The sequence below is a fragment of the Pseudorasbora parva genome, chromosome 11 (genome assembly GCF_024679245.1).
Source record: "Pseudorasbora parva isolate DD20220531a chromosome 11, ASM2467924v1, whole genome shotgun sequence".
Classification (NCBI taxonomy): Eukaryota; Metazoa; Chordata; class Actinopteri; order Cypriniformes; family Gobionidae; genus Pseudorasbora; species Pseudorasbora parva.
The window spans coordinates 24,713,572-24,728,057 of record NC_090182.1 but is presented as its reverse complement, the minus strand read 5'-3'; the positions used below and the strand labels follow the sequence as shown (position 1 = coordinate 24,728,057).

General features: G+C 38.7%; 1 protein-coding gene across 1 annotated transcript; it reads right to left on the bottom strand.

Annotated features, from left to right (window-relative positions):
- Positions 1-300: 300 nt before the first annotated feature.
- Positions 301-4,652, bottom strand: adrb2a (adrenoceptor beta 2, surface a). Its single transcript, XM_067457487.1, has 2 exons — positions 4,456-4,652; positions 301-4,302 (listed from the first exon to the last, which is right to left on the bottom strand). Exon 2 carries the CDS (start codon positions 4,297-4,299, stop codon positions 3,076-3,078), a length of 1,224 nt encoding a protein of 407 aa, XP_067313588.1. The 5' UTR covers positions 4,300-4,302; positions 4,456-4,652; the 3' UTR covers positions 301-3,075.
- Positions 4,653-14,486: the final 9,834 nt, after the last annotated feature.

Here is a 14,486-nt window from a genome sequence, read left to right as displayed (position 1 = left end):
TGCCTTCTGATGGCCTAAGCTATAGAGAAAAGGTGGCTGATAATTGCTGAATCTAACACACAGTCATACTGTGTAAGCACTTGGCTGAGTAATGCTATTTATGTATCAGAAATGCATTTTAAATATATTTATCTATGCTAAGTAAACACTTAATACGTATTTTGGATCATTTGCAAACCCTATAGTGTTTTTTTTCATGCTGTAATGGCTGTGATTTGCTGTGGAACAATCCTTAAAACATTGAACACTGAAAAAAAGATCTGTCACATCCAGGCATACATTAAATACATAATTTATTACAGAATACAAATGGCATGACATTTGTATTTCATAAATACCACTAATATAGACAAATATAGTTGAACATACTCCACTGTAGTTCAACCAAACAGTGATAAATCTTGTGCGAAAGTAGCTCAAAGGAATCTAGGTAAACATTGAACTGGAACAACATTATATACAATACACATGCCATGAATTGGGCTCTCCTAAAAGGATTGTCGAGTGGGACGTTGTGTTTGAACTTTTGCCTACTTCAGTGTTCATTTGCATTATGATTTTAAAATCTGCTCTTATCATCAAGGCAATATTCAGAGCATTTTTAATCACATCTTCATGCATCGGTAAGAGGCTGTCCACACTCTGTCTGTACTTACAAATGTGACAATTAATCTCCTTACAGGCAAAATGTCTGTTTCAACTGTGGATAAGAATATTTTAAAAACCAAGTGTGCCTATGAAAAAAGGCCAGTCCAGCAAAAATATCCCATTCCTTTTTTAGCAGTACAGACTCAGGCGATGGACTACATGTGAAACAAGTCCTTTTTTTTGGTTTATATTTCACTGGCCAGTATGACACTGTTTGCATTAATGCAGCATTATGCAAAGTGTCACTGTATAAGTTTCCTATTCACAGCTGTATGTGTCATACATTATAATTTTATTCTTTGATTTCTAAAAGTCTCTAAAAATAGGGGTTACCAAGATAAAATAAGTTGCTGGTCATCTGATCTTAACATGTTGGCCACCTTGAACAATAAAACCTTGACCAATATGCATAATAAAAGTTTTTTTCTAGGCAATGCTATGACTGGACCTTACCAATTTGAACGGATTTGTTCATCTTTAAATGGCAAAATTACTTAGTGTACCTTAAATGCTTAAGGTGACATCAATATGATGTCTATAGCGTGACATTAACTCCAAAGCATTGCTTTATCACTAAGATGAAGGTGCAAATCATGACAGGTTTCATGCCAATTAACTGTGAACCGTGTCTAACCTAAAAACCTAAAGATTTATGAATGTAAACACTTTACTCAAGTTAACTGTGTCCACAGAGAAGGCAATATTCACATAAAGTTCTAACACAACAGGAAATCGCATTGCCACAATTAGAAACTGCACAAATATTTCATTTAGCACAAGGTGGTACAGGTCAGAGTTTCACATGGGAGGTTACTGTGAGAGTTACATGTAGAGAAAAACCTTCCCAGAAGGGTGCAGTGTTAACATATCTGTCAAGCTGACGCATTCAGTTTCACATCCTGAAAGAGGACATGCATGCTCTCGCTGGTGGTTCACTGGTAACAGCAAAACTGCATTATTATAATCTCTATGGTATTTCTAATATTTACATATCCATGACAATGTTTGAATAGTTTCAAATGTCAAATCTTGGACAGATTTACAAAGCACCCTTTTAAGAAGATGCTTCCATGAAACAGAAATATTGTTTTATCACTACGTTTTATCCATTGAAAGTAAACATAGAAATGTCCAAAATCCTCAGACTAAGCGCACACAAAAATTGACAAGGACCACAAAAAGCCACAACTGATCTGAAGAGATCCAAGTTCACAGTTTTTGACAGCATAAGCAAGGCTGCACAGTAACAAAGAGCCACTTGCCCTAAATGAATAGTTCATGAACACTGACAAGTATTGAAACTGTTTCCCACTTGTGCAGTTTACGATATGCATGGGGAATTAGATTAAACGCCTAGGTCAGAAATGTGAGTGAGGAGCAGGGAAATTGCAGTGTGCTTTGCACTGCATGCATTAGCTGATCCTGACTGGAAACTCAATGCCTCTTAATTTATTTATCTTTGTAGATAATGTTTTTGTTAATGAGGGAGTCACTTTAATGTCTTTTATAAACACTAATTTGGGGATTTACACACAGGCCTGTTGGACTTTGCTCATCTGTACTAGAAAATGTTAAGAACATTCCCATGGTGAATTAAGGATTTGGCAGCGTTCGAGCTAAGAGACCTGCATTGACATATCACAGAACAAAACCGGGCCACCAGAGAAGTTCTGTTATCAGACGCATGCAGTTTAACCAAGAGATATAGGTTTTTGTTTATGCTGTGAAAGTGTGGTATTGTGCATTAATGGATTACGATGAGGATCCTTAGATAGAAGTCACTAAATATAAACCAATCACATGACTGAAAGGCTGCACTATATAATTTTGTTATATAATTATCACAAACGGATTAGACCATGTGGTTTCTCTTCCGTTTTCATTGTGATAGAGGTGTTGTTTCAGTGCTAAGTTGGGTGCATTTTAACATATGCATTTTATAGAATACAAATTACAAATAAAAGGCAACATCTTTTTTAATCTTTTAATCTAATGAACTCCAATCATTCTGTGAAACTGCAGCTAACTTCCTCAAGTTATGCAAGATGGTAGAAACATGACTCAAGAAGGAAGTCCCTTTAGTGAAAAACCAGTTCAAAGTGTCTTTCATCATGATTATTTTAAAAGTACATTATTAATTAACATTTCTATTCATTTAAAATTGAATGAAGAAGCATTTTAACATTAATGTTGTTGTTTTTTTTGTGCATGCTAAACTTTTTTGAGAGAGGTCATGTTGAAATGAACCGATAGAGAAAGTGAATCCAGAGGAGAAAACAATGAGGTAGATGAAGAAAACAATCTTTCAAATATGTCCCTTTTTCCATCACACACCCACCATTGGCCACTTACCAGAGGAGGCGTAACCTGTCCTTATGTGACATATCAAGAAGTCACAGTGGAATGAGTCAGGACTCACAAGGTGATTTACAACACACTTATTAGGTTTTTACTGCAGTTCCCATTAGAGTCTTTTTTATCTGCTGACATGCATCCCTCTTTCTCCGAGTTGCCCTCAGCTGGGTCACTGTCCTCTGAGCTGCCTTTGCTTCGCCCTCTGTGCTCGCTCTTCCAGCTATGCTCTTTATATATATATCCATTGTTTGACCTAGCTTTAGGATAGAGTTGCCTGTTGAGACATAGGATCTCCTTGAAAGCGTACCTGAACTCTGGACTCCTACAGTAGATCAGTGGGTTGAAGGCTGAGTTAGCATAGCCTATCCAGTTCAATATTCTGAATGTCAAGGTGTCCACATTATTCATTGCCCTCGCTGCCACGTTTAGTACAAAAAATGGCAGCCAACACAATGTGAATATACCCATGATGATGCCCAAAGTCTTCAAAGCTTTATGTTCCTTGAGGCAGAACTTGGGCTTCTTGGAGGTCCTCACCTCGCAGTGGCTGCTCTCCACCTCTTGCTTTTTGCTGTTGTTGTTCTGAACGTGAAATCGGCCCTCTGTTTTGTCAATCTTCTTCAGTTGCTTTCTTGCCTCCTGGAAGACACGGCTGTAGACGAAAACCATGATGACCAGGGGGATGTAGAAGGAGACTATGGATGAGATAATGGCATAGGGGGTATTGGTGTAAAATTCACAGCAAGTACTGTTTTTAATGCAACAAGTTGCTTCTTTTCCATCGGAAATCCACCACTTCATATAAATCGGTAGGAAGGAAATGAGCCCGGCAATGACCCACACCAGCAGCACAATTATGCGAGCTCTGCTCTTGGTCAGTAAGGACTGGTAGCGGAAGGGAGATGTTATGGCGAGATAGCGATCCATGGCGATGACACAGAGCGTTTCGATACTGGCCGTGACACATAGAACATCGGTGGCTGTCCAGAAATCACACCAGAATTTGCCGAAGTGCCAAGTGTCCAGGATGATGTAAATGCCGCCAAAAGGCACCACCACCAATCCCATGACCAGGTCAGCACACGCAAGTGATGTAATGAAGCAATTAGTGACGTTCTGAAGTCGCTGGAACCGGCCGATGGCTGTAATCACCAACACGTTGCCAAAGACGATAAACAGGACAAGAATGGACATGAGTGTGCCCAGCAGCACCATCTGTACTTCGCTTTTGGTGGAGTTAGACTTTGTGAAGTTCACACAAGAGCTTTCATTTACATTGAAATGTGTGTTTCCCATGACCTGACAGATTGAGAAGGAAAAGCAGGAATATTCTAAAATATTTGCTCAAAAACATTAACACAGAGGTTGCATTGGGTGATTAACCCTATACAATGCAAACAGTAAGTAAACAGTGCAATTCAATGCAAAGACAATGCATTTTTTTTTACAAACCTCCAAAAAAGACTTCCACTTCTTCCACACAATGTTTAAGTACCCTTTTGAGGTCTGCAGGGTTGTTATGAACGAGTAGATCTTCCCTTCATTGTGGCTTTCTCTTGCGTGCTTGTCTCACTCTCACTTCAGCTCTCTTTCTCTGTCACCGCAGCACTTTTCTCAACCTCTACTCACACACACAGTCTCTCTGCCGAGCGGTGTTATGTTAAATGTAACTCCCAGGCTATTTGTCAGAGCCCTTATAACATTCTGTGATGACATCATAGCTGACTTCCAGCCAATGAGCTGAGAGTGAGGTGAAGGCTGCACTGCCGCTATAGAGGATTAAGTAACAACATTCTGACAGCTACGGTGAGACTATTTGAATTGTATTATAAACAGTTCATGCAGAGTAGTTAGCAGACTAGTTTTAAACATTTTTCTGCCCTGATACATTGTTTTATAGGTTTTATGACTGTTCTGTTCTGTTCTGTAACTCATGATATGAACATCAATGTACTGTGTACTTGTACAATTTACAAGTCCTATGGCATTAACAAAATAACTTTAAAAATAAATTGACTGTAATATATATATATATATATATATTGTTTGAAAATACACAAAATCAATTGTTAGTATTAAAGTTTAATCTTCCAGCATATACAAATGTCATATATCAGCCATTTTTATCAATTAGAGAAATTGATCACAGAGCGAATAATAGTCTTAGTGTGCAAGGCATTTTTTATTAGAAAGTTAGACTATGAAACCGACAAGAGCAGAGGAAAAAATGCAAAGACAAGTATTTATTATTTTCTCTATGCTATGTTTAGGAGTAGGGGAAAGATTGTTTTACATTTGTACATTGTATAGCCCTCATATAACACAAAAAAACATTGTGTGTATGCATGTGTGCACGCAAGTGTCTTGATTTAAGGTTGTGGAGTCAAGTGCTTGTGCTTAATATGTGTGCTTAATTTCAAAAGTCTGCTCTGCTCAGTGTAAACGTCCATGATCCAGAGATGAAAATCTGTGTACGTCTTCTCTTTGTGGATTTTGGGAAACACAATGCCCTTATCATTGTTTGAGCTGCTGCTTTGCTTCCTGTGGGTCAGACTTGCTGAGCAGGTCTGAACAGTGTTTACATGCTAGAGAGAGTAAGATGATCTTGGTGCAGATTACTGATGTACTGAATGTCCAGAATCATCTGAGTCATTTCTGTATTTCCCCTGTAATTCAGAAATCTCTCTTGCCTATTTTTTGTTTGTTTGTTTGTTTGTTTGTTTGTGTGTGTGTGTGTGTGTGTGTGTGTGTGTGTGTGTGTGTGTGTGTGTGTGTGTGTGTGTGTGTGTGTGTGTGTGTGTGTGTGTGTGTGTGTGTGTGTGTGTGTGTGTGTGTGTGTGTGGGCATGTTTTTGTGAAATATGAGGGCACAAATGTGTATAATGACATGGGTATGACATAGGTATTACAAGGAGAGGATGAAATATGAGGACATTGGCCATGTCCCCACTTTTCAAAATGCTTATAAATCATACAGGATGAGTTTTTTTTTAGAAAGTAAAAATGCAGAATGTTTCCTGTGATAGGTAAGTTTAGGGGTAGAGTGTAAGGGGATAGAAAATACGGTTTTTACAGTATAAAAAACATTATGTGTGTGTGTGGCGCGTGTATGCTTGTTTTTGTATGACATGGGTATGATACACATGAAACAGGTATCCATCCGTTTACTGGAGGGCCACCTTCCAGCAGAGTTCAGCTCCAGCCCTATTTAAACATTCTTGAACCAGCTAAGTAAGGTCTTTAGGATCACTAGAGACTTCGGGGATTGTGTCTGCCCCTATACCCTTAAATAGGGCACGATTTAAAGTGACAGTCATTTGTAGTCGGAAACCATAGTGCTATGGGTGCGTCCCAATTCGCATACTTATGCACTACTCTATGACGTTTATAAATATAAATAGTGTGTGTAGTGTGTTCACACTGAAAATTCCAAAAAGAAAAAGTGCACATTAAATACACAGATGCTGCTCTAAATTAGCGGGGGAAAAAGTGTGGAATGTTAGACACTTCATGCACTCGATTGTCGCAGCTTTAATTACGTAGTGGAGGCGGAGGCACTACCAGATTGTGTGCATAGTGTGCATAAGTGTATAGTGTGTCATTTGGGACACAGCTTAAGGTTATCGAGTGCACTCATTATATCCCACAATGCACCACAATAACGAGTGTACGACCAATGTGTTGGAACTAAACGTGACCCTCCACTGATTACAGCGGTTTCATGGGAGCAGCAGGTTTTATTTGTTTTGCCACCTGTGGTTTCAGACTGAATAAAGAAGCTGCCAATAATTATATAGGTGTGGTACTTGTTTGGACAGTTGTCAAATAAATTTAACTTCATGATTAGTTGTTGGGTCCATAGATGTGATTTTTTTTAATCATTATTCTGAAGCCACTGAACACTGCAGTGTTATTTTAGTATTATTTTTAAAGTACTATTTATTAGTATTATGAATTTGCTTTAAGCCTTCATTTTATTTCTAAATTGTTAGTATGAGGAATTCTTTTTTTTCTTCTTCTTTTTCTTTTTTTTTTCTTCATATTTTGTATTTTAGTTAGCCACCAAGGCAACATTTGTAAGTAAACTTTTTTCCCATCTAATATAAACCACTTTATTTCAATTAACCATTTTAAATTTAGTTAACAAAACACTGTGGAGCCTGTCTGTGTTATTTGATACTTCTTTTTTTAATGCTTATAGGCTATCTAGTTCCTCAAATAGACCATTAAAAAGTATAGCTTGTTTGGCACCAGTTCATTGAGGTCCATCATTTTTTTGCAATTTAACATTTTGACCAATTATTTGTTCTCCATTTAAAAGGTTTAAAACATTTTAAAAGTTTAAATATAATCGTTGAGGGTTCAGTCTAGGCTGATAATCCCAAAAAATGAGGATGGGGTGATATCTGAGAGAGTCACTAAGAAAAATAAGTTCAGCAAAGCTCTTAAGCACAAATCGCTCCAGGATCAAGAAGTAAATGTTCTGAAAAGTGTGCTAGATAAAATATCTAAACTTAAATAGATTGATTTTAATCCCTGCAGAGAAACAGGATGTTCCGAGTTCAAACACAAGCAACCAGGAATTAAATTCCCTCTTTTTTTAAGAGGGACAGACCCAGGATTTTATGCATGTCGTGCAACCAAACTGCTTTGCATTATCAAATTTTATGCAAACTGGGACTGACATACACTGCTGCTCAAAGGTTTGGGGGTGACAGTAAGAATTTTAAAAATGTAATTGAAAGATCTCTAATGCCAATCAAGGCTGCATTTATTTAAAATTAATATACAATAAAAACAGTATTATGATATTATTTATTATTACAAATAACTGTACATTTTAATATATTGTAAAATGTAATTTATTCCCGTGATGGCAAGGCTGAATTATCAGTTGAAAACATTGGCTTAATATTTTTGTAAACAAAAAAAACAAAACAACTTTTTTCAGGATTCTTTGATAAACAGAAATGTATTTAAATTAGGATAAACAAGGAGCTGAAAAAATAGGACAAAACCCCTATGGAATGTGACAATTTGTCCATATTAGCCTATACAAAAGCTAATTTTGGTCATGGAACTATTCTGTGAGTGCATGATTCATAATACATTCATTCTACTTACGTCTGTGCATTGTGATTTTTGGGAATCAGTAGCCCTTATCAATGTTACAGTTGGCTTTGCTCCCACCTGAGTAGGACTAGACAAGGCCTTATATGTTGTGGAGTATAATCTTAACCAATCTCAGTGCTGAATACTTATCTGCATGTGAAGAGATTCATTGGAATTAACTGTTTATTTTCCTTATATCTCTGTGATCTTCCAGACATAAATCAATTCCAACACCCCCGTCTTCAGGAAATCCAGATGCTGGCTGGCAAAATTATAAAGGGCAATGGTGAAAAATGGATAATAGTCTTCCAGAATGTGCTCTATGGAGACATTGCCACCAGTGAATACTGCAGTGGGAGCGGTGTTTTCATGTTGTTTGTAATTGGCTTGGTATGTTTTGGCTCGACATCATAGCTCGCTGTAGGCATGGACTCTCCGAGAGCTGAAATCCTCAAGGAGAGGAGGGGCATGTGGATATGTCCTAGAGGAGTTCTTTGTATATCAGTTGCAGGCGGAGAGTGGAGTATTAAAATAAAAAGAAAAAAGCTGATGTTCCATATTAAATCAACAATTATGAATGACCTTCATAATTATTAATTGTTGGCCCCACCCTTCTGAAACACAGACATTGCTGAATTTTGAATGTTGTAGCCTATGCCACTCGAGTGCCCAAACTTCCATTGAATCAGCATCATGGTGGTGTGTGGCAGTGAGTTTCTTTTGGACAGAGAACGAGGTTATCTACAAGAAAAACCATTAGCACATTTTTGCAGCCAATTTATGCAGCATTACTCACTGCTTCTGTGAAGTGCTTACTGATTTTAAAAGCAGTGTATAATTTTTTGTTCCCATACATACCCTTGAAACTGTCTGCTGACTTTATCGTACTATGGACATAAATGGTTATGAAATGGTCCTCAGGGCTGTCCGTATGTCTGGTCCTTTATATGAAGATGCTAGTGATTTTGAAGATACATTCAAGAACACATCTATATGCATAACTGTTCAGGGTGAAGAAAAACACTGCAGGAAAGCTCAGCCGCTGACCCTTAATAACAAGCTTTCCAGCCTTATATGAGTGTGAACTATATCAAGGAATAAAAACAACTGGAGGGCTACTGGTGTGATATTCTGGACGAATACTACTTTACACGATTCATTGTTCACACAATAATGTAATCTATTGATATCCACTCTAAATGAATGGTCGCTGTGATTTTTGCCAAGACATGTTCCTGGATCAACATAACCCTTTCCCTACCCTTACTCATAATGTATGCTTAAAATCAGAGGGAAATGATAGGGAATGATTCTGTTGTGTTTTTGCATATCCCATGTTCCTTTGTTAGTTTTCCCGCCAGTCCTTTGTTACCATTGCGTTACATAATACGTTATTTATGTTTTTTTCAGCTGTGTTCAGTTCATTATCTCTTTTCAGTTCGCTACTCAAGTTCTTACCTGTTCCTCATAACATCCTGCAAGTTGTGTTGTTGCCTGGCTGACTGCCTTTAGTTTATCTACTTCTGAATAGGGATGGCCAAAAACTAAACATTTTCTTGACCGACCACCGAGCCTCATTAGCCGGGTGACAGCCCCGAAGAGATGCCGCTTTAGTTCGAGGTAGTGCTAACAATAATAAAGAAAGATGATGATCAACACCTTATGTGTTACCACTGAAATGTAGATATAATATATTTCCAAATGTAAGCCCATGTTATGCACGCTTTATACTGTCGTCTGCCCTGGCTCTAACCTCGAGTGTTTTAGCCTGTTTACTTTTTGCAAACCTTGTGAGCGCGCAAACCCAAACGCTGTGACCTCGCGCCAAATGTTTTTATTGGTTTAATAAGTACAAACAGGCGAGTTATGAAAAATTGAGTGTGAGCGATTTGTTCACTTCACACAAAAAGATTTTGGAATGAAATGGCTAACTATAGTAGCGTTTAATCCACTGTCTATAATAGCCTAATTTAGAGATATCAGTGCCACCAAATTGAACCACTGCTGCAAACACTCAGGACTGGGCTGAAGACCATCTTCTTAACATTCAGCAGGGTGGTAGGCCTTTGGAGGAGTTTGTGGAGGAGTTCCTGCGTGTTTCCCATCTGGTGAGCTGAGGTGATGTCATGATTAATGCCTGCTTCCAGATGGGACTGGATGATGATGATCTTTTCCAATTCCTCTCCCCTAACAACTGTAATAGATCTGTAGCTGACTTTATTAACCATGTTGTAAGGCAGTGGTTCCCAAACCTGTCCAGTGCACATTTTGCCAAGTGCACATTTTGTATGTCTCTCTCATTAAGCTGGAACATACTCTCTAAGAACAAATAAATGTGTTCGTTCTCTCGAGGTTGCAAGAACAAGAACAAAGTTTGTTCTAGCTAATACATTCCATACTTCACGATAAAAGCAGGTGCCGATCATTTGCGTTTCTCCGCATTAACCATGCCCACTTCAAATATATAACCAATCACACAATAGTTCTCGGACACCCGCAAGAAAAAAGCTCTGCTCAGGCGATGTGTCGAGAACAAGCTGCGAGAACTCCCAAACCAGGGCTGCAAGAACAAAATGGTGTCATTTTGTTCTCGTAGCCCTGGGAGCAAGAACTTTTTTCTCTGTTCTTGCAGAGTATGTTGAAGCCTTTATACACACCTAATTCAAGTCTTACAGTCTAATCTACTAATGAGCTAATAAGTTGAATCAGGTGTGTTAGATGAAGGAACCATGCAAAATGTGCACTGTTGGGGGGTCCCCACGACAGGTTTGGGAACCACTGTTGTAAGGGATTGATCCGGATCAAATAACTCAAAGGGGTATTTAATTACAGTGAAAGGAACATAATACATATTAAATGATTCAAAATTAATATTTACCACTTTGTCAACCATTCGTCCAGCGATACGTTGAAATTAGAGCAATAATATCAATTTAATGTTCACTGTTTGTGAGCTTAGGTAACACAATCGATCAGTTTGAGGCAGTAAGTTATAAACACATAGCCAAAGACACTTGTATAGATGATAAAGGTAAACAAAAGTTTATTGAACTATTCTAAACACACAAACTTAAGAAAACATACATTCATACAGTTACTGGGAAAGGGATGTTTGTTAATGGAAGGGAGTGAAGTCCCAATGATTTCTTAACCACAACCTGAGAATCAATATACTAGCAGGTCAACCGTAGTTTGTTCGCTTGGAAATGATTTTTACCAGTTCAGCCAGAATGAAGAGTCATGTACTTGCATTTGAATGCTCCTATGAGCATGGGTTCCTTTTAGGACGGCGTTGCTCGGCTGGTAGTCAGTTGTTGTGTTCAGAGGGACAGCTAGTTAATTTTGCGGGGTAAAAGCCAGTTCCTGGATGGCATTAGCTGGTTTGCTTTCCGGCTGCGTGGACTCCAGGAAGTTTTCTTTGGTGAGGTTCAAACGGAGTTTTGAAGTGTGGTGAAGAGCTCTGGGTAGCTCGGAGGACACTGCGTGCAGGCAGGTCCCTCCTTGGGGGCGTCTCCGGGCAATGAGATATTGTTGTGGGCGGGTGTCCTGCCCACTTCTCCTGTTCATGCATATCATTAGTGTAATGTCAGATTAAACACTTTTAAGAAACCATCTTTCCTATTGTGATCACAGTACATTTTACACAAATTTACCTTGCATCAAAATAACGAGAATCATTTATCCATCACATAGACATCAAACAGCTTGCTATTGCCATGATGGGAGTAGGAGGTAGTAAAGATTCATATGTGATACATGTCTCACGTACAGAGAAACTATAAAAGTTACATGAAAATATACATAATACCTTAGTATATGTTTAAGGCGCCATTGGTTGGATTAATTCATATTATTGAATCGGAGGTTTATTCAGGTATATGCATTGGTATCAGGTTTTGTGTGATGTTCAAAGAGCCTTTGGAATGTGTGGGTCAAGGAAGGAGGTGAAATAAGAGATATCTGTCTAATGTTCATGTTGTTTCCGGGCCTGCCAGAAAGCTTTTAGCGACTCTGTGTCCCGATAACGATTAAAATTTATGCCTGGCCATAATAAATGCGTCCATTCTTCATGAGGTTATACCCGCTGTTATGCTTGTAGAACAAGGAGGACATGTCACGTGACTCATCTTGTCCTTGTGCTGGTTTTGAGATAACACAGGTAAAGGGGAAGAGATGTTGTCTCTGGGCCAGTTGGGGCATCCTTGATTAGTTTTATGATCGGTTCAGGGTTCGGAGAGGGGATCTCTGGAATGCTTTGTTGTGTCGACTCACTGCTGGAATATACATATTCCTATAATGTTCTAGATTTAACTGGTTCAGATGTCTTCATAGAAGTAGCTAAACAAGATTGTTATCCAGTTCCTATCCGGAAGCATGTGATTTCTCCAGCTCACCCCAAGCCAGTGCCCTTCATTATGCCTCTCCAAGGGTCGCCTCCCTTCCTAGCCACCCGTGTTTCCAAGGTCCCGGAAACATGTCTCGAACAGCCAGGACCTGGGGGCTAAGGTGAGAGCTCCAGCGTTGATCGGTGTGGGCAGTTTTGAAATCACCTTCCCTGGTCCTCAGGTCCAAGACCCAACTAACCTTCAGCCCAGAGAAAGTAGCGGCCCCTGTCTCCACTGCCACGCCATAGCCATCGTCTGCGGCCAAGATGGCCGCCGCCACGGAGGCTGGCCCTGAAGGGTCTGAACCGCCATGGCTCCCTGACGCTATGCTTTGGAATGGAATGGAATGGAATGAAATGGAATGAGACGATGTCACAGACATACTGCACATCATGAAATCGAGAGACATTTTATACCATGAAATAGACAAGCTACAGTTTGTAAAGGAAGGCTGAATGCATGAAAGTGGGAGCAGGGCTATGAGCCAAAAATGAGGACAGCGATGGACCCAAGCAGGAAAGGAAAACCCAGTATAAACAAGTGCGAGGTGACACAGAGTTGCCCTACTTTCTAAACTGTTGTTGAGTGAGATATGTATGTAAATGTGCTAGAATAGCGGACAGATGGCCGAGTCATTTCCTCCCTCATTCTCTCAGGATACCTGGGAAATATCCGCTCTTGGATAAGACACTCATTCATTCTCTATATGCTTTCATATTAAAAATCAGGCTAGTTATTCCTAGTAATCTTAATAATCTAAATTGTGATGAGGTGTTGCTATGTTTTTAATTATAATTTTTTTAAAATGTTTTATGTTCAATTAAATGCAAAAAATATATAATCAATTCCGTCTCACACAATGCAAAGGGTCATTAGAAAGTTGAGTGAAAAGTGAAAGCACACCATCATTGCCTATGTTGAAGACAGTTTGTCCTCAAATTCTTCCACAAGCACCTGGGGCAGTGAACACCTTGTAATGACTGGGTGTTTCTAGATGATTTAACTAAAGTCAACAAACACCACCTGCATTTAGCCTTGTTTTGGTAGCCCTTTCCAAGTCCATCACATTGAAGTAACAGTCCTCTTAGCTCAGAAATTTCATTTTTTTAAAGAAAATACTAAAAACAGTTGACAAGAAGAACGTGCACTTACATGTTTTGTGACTAGTTAACCCTATTTCCTGAAAACACAAAGACATTGATAAGAATCAAAACTATTTCTCAGTTTAGAACTTGCTTGAGACATAAACATTTAAAAAAAAAAAAAATCAGAAACACTTCAGTTTTGTCTGCAATATAAACAGTGATATCAGACTACAACAGATTCAGCTTGTTTGTAATATTATGTTTTTTACCATTTAAAGTTGCTGTGATGGAAATATTTGATATAATGGCCTCAGAAGTTGTAAAAGGGTTATTTAACATGAAACTACAGAAAAACACAGACTAAGGATGTTCAGGTCAAAGACCACTTAAAAAGGTGCTTAACACAATAGAAGTCATATGATAGAACATTATAAACCAATCACCAGAACCAATCACAGTGAAGGAAACTTGAGTGACATTGATTTTCACTCAAGCTGTATTGTTTAAATGTACATGTTTCTTTCTGTTCAGAGAGACTCATTTGGTTGTTGTGACCAGTGATCTCCCGGCCGTGAAAAAAACTTCATTTCAGCAAATAGCAACTTGGGAGTGGTGTCAGTTTGCTGCGTAGCTGAGGAATAGAAGTACTAAAGATTATGCGCTCAATAGATCACAGCAGAGACAGTGATAGTCAGGGATGTAGTGGAGGCTAAACGCACGTAAACGCCGTTTACGCACCTCCCAAAATTCAGAAATAGCGTTTACCCACCTCCAAAGTGCGTTTATCCACCTCTAAATAGAGTTTATCCACTTCTAAATAGCCTACAGTTCCTAAGCCATTTTAAATTAAGCTTGTGTCGTTTTAGTTTCATATTGTTCATTTTCATTGGTTGTCTTTCATA

Excerpts from the sequence above, each read along its gene's own strand:
- adrb2a (XM_067457487.1), bottom strand. The coding sequence starts at position 4,299 with ATGGGAAACACACATTTCAATGTAAATGAAAGCTCTTGTGTGAACTTC.